The following is a 9,443-nucleotide window of genomic DNA, read 5'->3' as shown; positions in this document are numbered from 1 at the left end:
GTCTTGGGCACATTAAACTGTCTTTTGTTCAGCTTGTTCAGTCTGAACTGGAAGGACAGAGAAAACAATCATGAAGAAACCCATGATGATCAAAAGGGGCGAGGAAGCGAGAATGAGACAAACTTGTTGGTGTTTGAGCGGCAACCAGTTGCTGGCAACAGGTCTTTCTGTCTCCAGCTGTTCACAACAATCACAAAAACCAAGTGTGTAGTCTTTTATTCATTCAGGAGTCTCCATCCAGATGCTTTGCCTCATCAGCCTCCCAACCGGGTTGGTGATGACTGACCGAATCAGCCCCAAGTCGCTGATAGTGTCGAGACCAAAGTTCCTTGGGAAGATGTGTTCATCCACAGACTCTCGCTCATTCAGCTCTCCTCTTCTTATCTATCAGAAGCCGTGACGATGTTGTCGCCTTTAGATTGATAAATGCAACAAGAATCAGCAGAGTCTGGCCCATCACAGTCCTCCCTGGTCGTCTCCACCCACTGACTCTGCAGAGTGCATCATTTAGCTCTGACCCAGCCACCAACTTTAATCAGAGAACAGATGATATTCAGCCATGAACCGTGCGATCCCCCCCGGCGAGGAACCTTTAGCACAAGGCTGTTATATCTCCTTGTATGTGTTTGTTCTCTCATGCGGTTAATCTTTCACCCGTCCTCTTTTGTCTTAATGTCACAGCACTCGTGCCTCGTCTTGTCAAGCACTTCCTGTTTTATTTTGAAAGATAACCTCTTCTCACCCTCCTTTACCCTCTGCCAACTATGAGTTGGGCAACCATAGGGTGGGAAAGAGACCAGGCATCAGTTATATCAATTACCTTTACTTAAGTTTGGACGATTCTGTCTAAGACTATTTCACTCTTATGCCTGTGGATACATTACTTCTGCATGCAAAACAATGATGGCCAATATTCCCATTTTACATTGATGTTTTGTTTGTTTCAGCAGTGATTTATATCATAGGTTGTGTTGATATTTCCTTTTGCATTGCAATAAACAAGGTTGTAGTAACTCTTCAATGAAAGGCTGTACAGCTCAACACCTTTTTCCAACCCTGTTACTACAATACCGTAAAAAGCACAACACATTTATCACAAGACATCATCTAAAGACGGCATTTGGGTCTAATACTGGAAATAAAAGCACTGAATACATTTACTGTAAAGCTGCATGTCACAGCCAAATATGCTAATACTAGGGATTATCAACTTATTAATTCATAATTACTTCGCTTATGACCTCATCCCACGAGGTCATGTGACAGCCAACATTGGCTTTTGTTTTCAAAATAACCCAAAAATGTTAATTTTATTGAAATATTCAGGAAATGGGTCAGGGAAGATCTCATTAAATTTTGCTGATGTTCCAGATTCTGGGAGGACATTGACCTTTGATCTTACACAGCCAAGGGGCTTTGATCATAAAGTAACCTACTAGCTTATGTAACCTTGTATTACTACTGCATAAATATATCCTATACTAGAGGCCTAAGAAATTAGCAGCGGTGTTTCTGGTTTGAAGTAGTACTGACTTTGTTTTTGTTATATTGACTTATTTTGTTGGAGTTTGATAAAAAAGTAACTGGATTTTCTAGGAAACCTTTTATATTCACAGGCAAAAATTAGTCACTAGACAGCAACTAAAGCAGTAACAAGTCCAAGAATATGCAAAACGAGTGCAGAAGTAGAATCTCTTTTGTAATGCCTTGAAAACGTGTGCACATCTGCAGTGTTGTGTTGAATAAATTACACTTCAGATTGATGCACATGAGTTTTTACTCACAAGTTTTTTTCCACTTTGAAGTGTTTGTTCATCCACTTTTTCCCCCAAACAGAACAAAGTAATCTCTAAAAGTCCTTGCAAACCATCCCAGCTTGTGAATGAAGTAAACCAAACAAAAAAAAAAGCTTGCACCATGTGTAGATTGGCATAAAGATGAAGGGCAGACAGGCAAAGCCAGCCCTCCTCTACACACATTATTTAGCCTGACGTGTTATGAATCTATTAGAAATTCTTTTATAGCATGCTCAAATAGAATAGCCTAACACCATAATGTGCTGAAAGGCTATCACAACGCAGCAGATGCAAGGCTTCAGTCTGCCTCCGTGTCCCTTGGCAAGGTTGCCTCTAAGCTGGGTTCATTGTCATCAGTGGTTTATTGGAGAGCAATGGAATCTTTGGAGCCTGCTGCCTTTTTCTTTAGCTGTAGCAGCGACTGTGTGAGCACAGCTCCAGTGTTCTGTGAGATTATATTCCTCCTAGAATCCCATCAATTTTCAAGAGGACTGCGATGTGAAAGTGACTGATAAACAATGAAGTCACATGATTAGACGTATGGCACATTTCAGGCTGTACGTACAGACAACCATTTTTTAAAAAGTGATGCGACACCGACAGCATTACTCTCTTACATGTTAATAATCTGGCACATCGGGAAGGACAATGGGCCGACGCCAGTTTTGAATTCAACCTGCGGGTACCCTCGCAGCAGAAAGATCAGTCACCAAGCCGGCGTCATCAATATATCACCGCAGGCCTCCTGAGAGAAAGATTGCCCACCCATGATCTAAAATGTGCATTCTAAATAGTTCTTCAGAAGGGTCAGGGGTTGGTGAGTCAATTCATCTCTAAACCATCTATTACGTTTTATTGATTTGGCCGGCTTACTGTGACAGGCTAATTTAGTTCTCTGAGTGTCAAACAGTTCTTGAGATGGACGACCGAGATGATAATTCCCCAGTCATCAAGCTGCAGCCCTCCTGATTGGTGGCTTACCGCTGGGTTGGAGTTTCTGCCGTCAAATATCCTTTTTGAAACCCGCAACGAAAAAAAAATGGGTGTGATTTCCAGAGTAAATGTCGAGGAGAATGTATCATTAATCAGGGGGTGTGCGAGGATGTTATAGATAGCAGGCAGTATCTGCAGTATATACATAGAGCTCACCCCACCACCCCCCCCCACCCCTTTTTTTGTGGCCACCCACTCAGAAATGAAGCAAATGCTGCCACTTACCCTTTTCCAGACAGTCTGGTTCATTGTGATCAGAGGTGAACCCGAAAACATCCGCGCACACAGTCCAAGCTGAGCTCATCACCGCCTTCCTGCTGCTACTCTGGCCGGCTGCCTACCACAGCTCCGATGTCGTCTCTCAGAGCGCGTGTTGTGTTTTCCACTTTAATATTGTCTCAGGAGACTCAAGACAGCTGTCGCTGGTTACTTCCCCGGCGAGGAAAACCTTGTATTTGACCTTGTTAACGTGTCCATATGGTGATTTTTTAAAAAGATACTAACACGTACAAAGAGCAACACAGGCAGCCAAGGAGCTATAGTCCGCGTGAAAATCACCAAAGAACCAATCCTGGCGGCACGTACGGACAGGCATTGCTGCAAATTGAACTCCCATTTCCACCCACCAGGCTCACTTTTTTTATTGGGGCTGCAGGGTAAAATACCAGTAGGCCTTGGAAGTCTCCAGGTGGTGTACGGAATACCTAATCTAGATTGTTGGCAGGTAAATTTACATTTCACATGCATGTATTATCAAATTACTCTTATCTCATTTTCATAATTTTCTATAGACCTATTGACGATGACATTTCAATGCAACGGCCAACTATCGAGGACTTTTCGAGGAGGAAGGTTGGATTGATGATGGGCAGATAGCACGAATAGACCTATTTTCCTGCAATCAAGCCTTTATAATTCAAATAGATCATCTACTTTAGATGCTACAAACAGCAATAGTGGCATCTGCGCAAGGTTAATCACTTTCATCAGAGTGAAATTGTGTTCAGTGCACACAAAGCTGCAATTATAGTCTAACACAATTTTGATTAAACACAACTGAGGTTTGTAGCAAATGATTATTGTGCTGAATAACCATCAAGACTCACTAAACTGTTACTGACTGAGATGTCAAGCGCATTAGGAGATGCTGCTGAAGTTACCGAGAACGTCCGTGGAGAGCCTCGATTCAAACAACACAGAAATGTGGTCATGTGACCTGGCCAGATGTTCTAGTTTGTGTGAATAAAGAACAGCTTCAAATGTTTTCTTAAACAATGAGCCAGTTAGTACATCACAATTTCACCTTTATATAAAGCCAACAGAATAATATGATTCAAATACAATGTATTTAACATAGTAATAGATACATCAAACTATAAGAAGAACATTAAAAGTGTCACAAGAGAAAAAGGAACCTCAAAGCAAAAATAAGGAACTATTAAGATGTAAGTTCTAGGCACTGGCCCCGCAACTGCAAGGTTATGCTAAGCTAGTCAGAGTTGTGCGTCATCTTAGCAGAGTTATTAGTAAAACATAACATATTTCCATGGTCCATGGTTTAGTGTGTGTCTATTTTTATTATTTTACATTATGTTGCATAGCTAAAACTATCATTATAGAGATTGGTCTGGAGAAGGAAACTCAATTCTGTTGTTCTATTAGGATTTTTTCAGTGAATGACCTTCACAAACATCCCATTTATTTCAACACAGGTTATTATTCCGTGTTTATTTGATATTTATGTTCTTCAGTCCAAAAACAAAGAAAAATGGAAGGTATTACCATCAAGTTGCCATGGTGCCATCGACCAGTGTCTGTGAATCCAAAATTCAAAAACTTAATTACATCATTTTTTTCACCTTGTGTCGAAATCTGGGTTGTCAACTGTGAGGCAATGTTTCTCGAGTTCACGTCAGAAGCAGCACACCCACACACACACACACACACCCTCGTCAACAGGAAACGTTAATTTAACGTAGTGCAACGTTCTAAAATAGCGTAAATTCAACGGTCTGAGCCCTGCTGCGCAATGGGTTCGAATTGGTTTGAGACGAAGAAGATGGAAGATTAGGGTTGGTGTGGGTGTGTGTGCGTGTGTGTGTGTGTGTGTGTGAGAGAGAGAGAGAGAGAGAGAGAGAGAGAGGAGGGGGGAGGCAGGTGGGAAGGGGGAGGGGTTTAGGCTGGTCCAGACAGTCGGTCCTTGTGTTGGCTCCCTCACGCATTCGTCTTTGCGCATCATTTAAGGGGAGCCTCTCCGCCGCTTCCCCGCTCAGCCTCACAGCCCGGCGGCTTTTACAACCACACAGCTGCATCACTTTCCCCCTCGTTTCCTCTCATTTTCTCCACTTTCTGTCCGAAAACCCTCGTCTCAAAGCGAGTCCTTCCATGGAAACGCGGCTCTCGCTGACGCGGTTCGGGTCGGTTTCTGCGTCGTATGCGCGCCGTGGAAACCGTTTGAGGATAGAAGAAAGGCAGCGGTGATTCACCCGGACGTTCAGCGCATCATGACACTAGAGCCACTGACAAGGTACGCGTTACCCACAGATTATTTAGCAAGGCTTCATCAGATATTTAGCGTTTTTGGAACACTTCTCATTTGTGCCACGGCGTCTTGCGTTGCGCTGAAGATGCGTGCACAGTGGAGAATGTTAGAAATCCGCAGTGTGGAATATTCCAAATGTTAATTTATGCTCTCTTTACACAAGTGCGTTAACATCCGGTGTTTGATCAGAGTGAGAATCAGCCTGTCGGCTCGGTGACAGGCAGAAATCGGTGGTCTCTCCTCGTAGTCAGCCGATTTCATTACACCAGCTGGCGCATTGGACGGCAACAAAGTCCCTCCACTTCTGACTTTGGCCAGCTGATTCTCAGTCTGCTTGCGATTGTTTCAACAGAACAGCAATATTAATTTTCCTCATCTGGTGTTATGAAAGTAACGCTCCTCCATATTTGGAATCAGAAGAGATCCCTCGATGCGTTATTCTTTATTCTTCTTTTTTTATAGATCTGAGCCTCAGGAGGCCCGGTTATCACAGTGTTGTGTTAAAATTAGTTCTTCTTCCCTGAAAATGTGTCATCCATCACTCATAACAGCCATTTCCCCTTGATATGACATTGGAACTGAAGGTTTGATTCGGCTGGCTAAATTTTCGGTTTCCCTGATGAAACAAGTGGATTATTGCGTATGGCTTGGATTGTCCAATCAGGTGGAAATAAGCTCCTTGAATCAGATGCAAAGATGCAAGAGAGGACGTGATGCGCACACATTTGAGGGTTCTCTATAGTTTCTTTAACTGTAAAGCTCATTAGGAAGCTTTTTGAAACGTGATATGTTTAGAGTCTGTGCTCCACTTCCTCTTAACTTGGTCTGTTTTTGAAAGTTACACCCAGGAAATATGATTTTGCGAGTGCTTATTTGAAACAAGAGAGAGAGGTAGGTAGTTGGAGCTGTAGCAAGGAAGTGCATTAGTATTTTTTTTTTTTATTCAACCTTTAATCGCCAGCCTTCGGTGTAAGAATCTAAATAAGTGACTTTTTTGTGCTTTGTCGTAATAGAGTTATAAAAATCTGACAGTGAGACAAATTCATCTCATGACAAAACCCAAACCATCTGTTTGATCCGCAGGGAGGACCCGGTATGGACAGCTGTGTCTAAATGAAGTGGTCCAGTCATGCAATGTTCCTGGAAGGCAGTCATTCTGCTGGCCTTGGCCTCCATTGCCATCCAGTACACGGCCATCCGGACTCTCACCTCCAAGGCGTTCCAGCTGTGTCAGTTGCCCAGCCCCCAGAACTGTGGCCTGGGAGGCCAAGAGACAGAACCTCCTTTTGAGCGGGCGGCGGCCGGCAGCGGTGGCTGTGATGACTACCCCTACTTTTCCATCAACGCCACCCGTAAAATGCACATCCTGATCCTGGCCACCACTCGGAGCGGCTCCTCCTTCGTTGGCCAGCTGCTCAACCAGCACCAGGAAGTTTTCTACCTGTTTGAGCCTCTCTACCATGTCCAGACGACGTTGATTCCGCGGTTATCTCACAGCCGCACTCCTGCAGACCGACGTGTGATGCTAGGCGCCAGCCGCGACCTCTTGCGTAGCTTATTTGATTGCGACCTCTATTTTCTGGAGAGTTATATCAAACCCACACCGACAAACCACACTACAGATAAGCTGTTCCGGCGCGGGGCCAGCCGAGCCCTGTGTCAGCAGCCTGTGTGCGACGCCTTCGGTACCGCTGATGTTAATCTGGAGGAAGGAGACTGTGTCAAAAAATGTGGGGCATTAAATATGACCTTAGCCACAGAGGCGTGCCGGGAGAAGCGCTACGTGGCAATCAAAATCGTCCGGGTGGCGGAGATCGGAGACCTGCGCGCTTTGGTCGAAGACCCACGGCTGAATATCAAAGTGATTCAGCTCGTCAGAGACCCGCGTGGTATTCTGTCATCGCGGATCGAGACGTTTAGGGATATGTACCGTCTGTGGCGTATCTGGAGGGCCACAGGCCGACGACCCTACAATCTGGACCTGAGTCCCCTCACGGTCGTCTGTGACGACTTCCTCAGCTCCGTTTCCACCGGCCTCGGTCACCCTTACTGGCTGAAAGGGAAGTACATGCTGGTCCGCTACGAGGATATGGCCAGAAATCCGCTCTCCAAGACAAAAGAGATCTTTGACTATCTTGGACTGTCTATGGATAAAAACGTGGAAGACTGGATACAGGCAAACACTCAGGGCAGCAACGAGCCCTCGGCGAAACACAAGTTCGGTACGGTGAGGGACTCGGCCGCCAACGCCGAGAGCTGGCGTCTGAGACTGTCGTACGACATGGTCGAGTACACGCAGACGGTGTGCCGCAAAGTACTTCAGCAGCTGGGATACAAGTTTGCAAAATCAGAGGAGGAACTGAAAAACATGTCTATCTCACTGGTACAGGACAAAACTTTTGTACCATTTTTGTAACAAAGATAGTTCTCTGCCGACTATTTTTGATATGTTTCTAAACGTTGCCTTATCATTTCCGTACTCCCCGTACTTTTCTTTCTTCGAATTTGCACTAAACCTTAAAGATGTTGAATGCACCCAGGGGACTGCGGATCGGTGTCCAACACTGCGGACTAGCACAGGTCAAACGTAACAAAAGTAACCAAACAGGTCACACACTGGACTGAACGGGGAGGGGTTTCTTTAAAATCGTGTTCTTTTTGTTACATCTGTGATGGTAAATTTGGACTGTACAAGGCCAACTGTGCAATAAACAGTGAGACGTCACCACCACCGGTATGGAATTTCTGTCTGTTTGGGAGGATGAGCCGTGCATCTGACAGATGTGGCACTCGCAAAGTATAATTGCAGACAATTAATAGCAAAAGAGAGAGAGTCCTGCAGCACATCATGCGTGTTTTGGCAGCCATATGCTACGCTAATTGGAGTTAATGCCGGAATCCTCGTTCCTGAAGCTGCACTCCATAGCCGATGTATCTCAATCAAGTGCAACATTTATAACCTGAATATTAAGTTTCTTTGAATCCAAGCAGCTGCCGACACATTAAAATGGCATTTGTCGCGCCTCTTTATCATTTTGATAGAGATGCATTTGCTCACCTGCTCTGGTTTTATTTTATCTGAAAGCATCCTGATCCCTCGTGCGTAAACCACCCATGCCTTTTGTACACTTCCTGTTTATTACAAATAAAAGATTCATAAGAAAAAGATGCCTCTTTGCAGGAAACGTTCCGCTGCAGGAATCCTTACAGCTATGTTACACCCCGCTACTGGAAGTAATCCCATCGGGGATCAGTTCACTCAGTGTTGCATCTTCAACCAGCGCATGTTTGAGGTTAAAAGGTCAAGGTTGAAGCGTAGTACAGCAGTACGTCATAATCCCCCTTTTGTTCTCTGCTCCTCGGATAATTCGGAATTCACCGGACAGCTCTCGGAGCCCTGAAATCTCCATCAGCTTCAACATCCTAGAATTGAAGCACAAGATGAAACAGAGCTCCTTATAAGGTTTTCACAAACACGGCGCTGATGTTGTTTGTCATTAGTGCTTGGTGTCCGGCGTCATTACTGCTGGGGGGTGGAGAAAAATGGAATTGAGAAGCGAGACCACAGTTTGTGTTGATTTTGCCGCGTATGTACTGGGAAACGCAATGGTTCCTCTTCCTCCCAGCCAGCGTTCGGTGACGGGTTGGTGCTGCCCGCAGCAACCCAAAGGGCAGACGTTCTCACGGACGGGAGCTTCAAAACCCACGGCGAATGAAAAGGTCGCGTCGTAACATGCCGATTTAGGGCTTTCAGAAGAGAAGGCGAATCCGAAGTGCAGTTTCCATCCACTCATCTTTGTCTTTCAGCTGGTGTTGGATTAGTCAGTGAAGTGTGTTGAATTATTTTGGGTGTTTTTTTAAATCTCTGGACACCTCCACCTGTGTTCCACATGCGACACAGATGATGGTGCCGTCCAATTAAACGGGAGAAGACGTCGGCTGATTTCCAGGCAGTGACCACTTGTTTACCCATGAGATAGGAGTCCGTGAATGCAGCATCACATGGCCGGGCTCATCAGTATTGGTGACCGGATGTCCATTGTGATGCAGAGCACAAACCTTTGATCCGCCTCTGTGCTGAGGCTCCGAGGCAAACTCTCTCTCTCTCCTCC

The 9,443-nt window shown here is 45.0% G+C and overlaps 1 protein-coding gene and 2 long non-coding RNA genes across 3 annotated transcripts; 2 read left to right on the top strand and 1 right to left on the bottom strand.

Annotated features, from left to right (window-relative positions):
• Positions 1-200: 200 nt before the first annotated feature.
• Positions 201-1,295, bottom strand: LOC115252211 (uncharacterized). The gene is made up of 2 exons (XR_003890626.1): positions 1,230-1,295; positions 201-412 (listed from the first exon to the last, which is right to left on the bottom strand). It is a non-coding gene; the product is annotated as an uncharacterized lncRNA (long non-coding RNA).
• A 1,133-nt stretch (positions 1,296-2,428) lies between these two features.
• On the top strand, positions 2,429-3,819 carry LOC115252213 (uncharacterized). Its single transcript, XR_003890628.1, has 3 exons — positions 2,429-2,613; positions 3,025-3,513; positions 3,581-3,819. It is a non-coding gene; the product is annotated as an uncharacterized lncRNA (long non-coding RNA).
• Positions 3,820-4,978: 1,159 nt separating this feature from the next.
• Positions 4,979-8,476, top strand: chst1 (carbohydrate (keratan sulfate Gal-6) sulfotransferase 1). Its single transcript, XM_003969619.3, has 2 exons — positions 4,979-5,316; positions 6,415-8,476. Exon 2 carries the CDS (start codon positions 6,461-6,463, stop codon positions 7,745-7,747), a length of 1,287 nt encoding a protein of 428 aa, XP_003969668.2. The 5' UTR covers positions 4,979-5,316; positions 6,415-6,460; the 3' UTR covers positions 7,748-8,476.
• Positions 8,477-9,443: the final 967 nt, after the last annotated feature.

Source organism: Takifugu rubripes, chromosome 13 (genome assembly GCF_901000725.2).
Source record: "Takifugu rubripes chromosome 13, fTakRub1.2, whole genome shotgun sequence".
Lineage (NCBI taxonomy): Eukaryota > Metazoa > Chordata > Actinopteri > Tetraodontiformes > Tetraodontidae > Takifugu > Takifugu rubripes.
The sequence above is the reverse complement of the archived record's forward strand: the minus strand, read 5'-3'. Positions and strand labels throughout refer to the sequence as shown.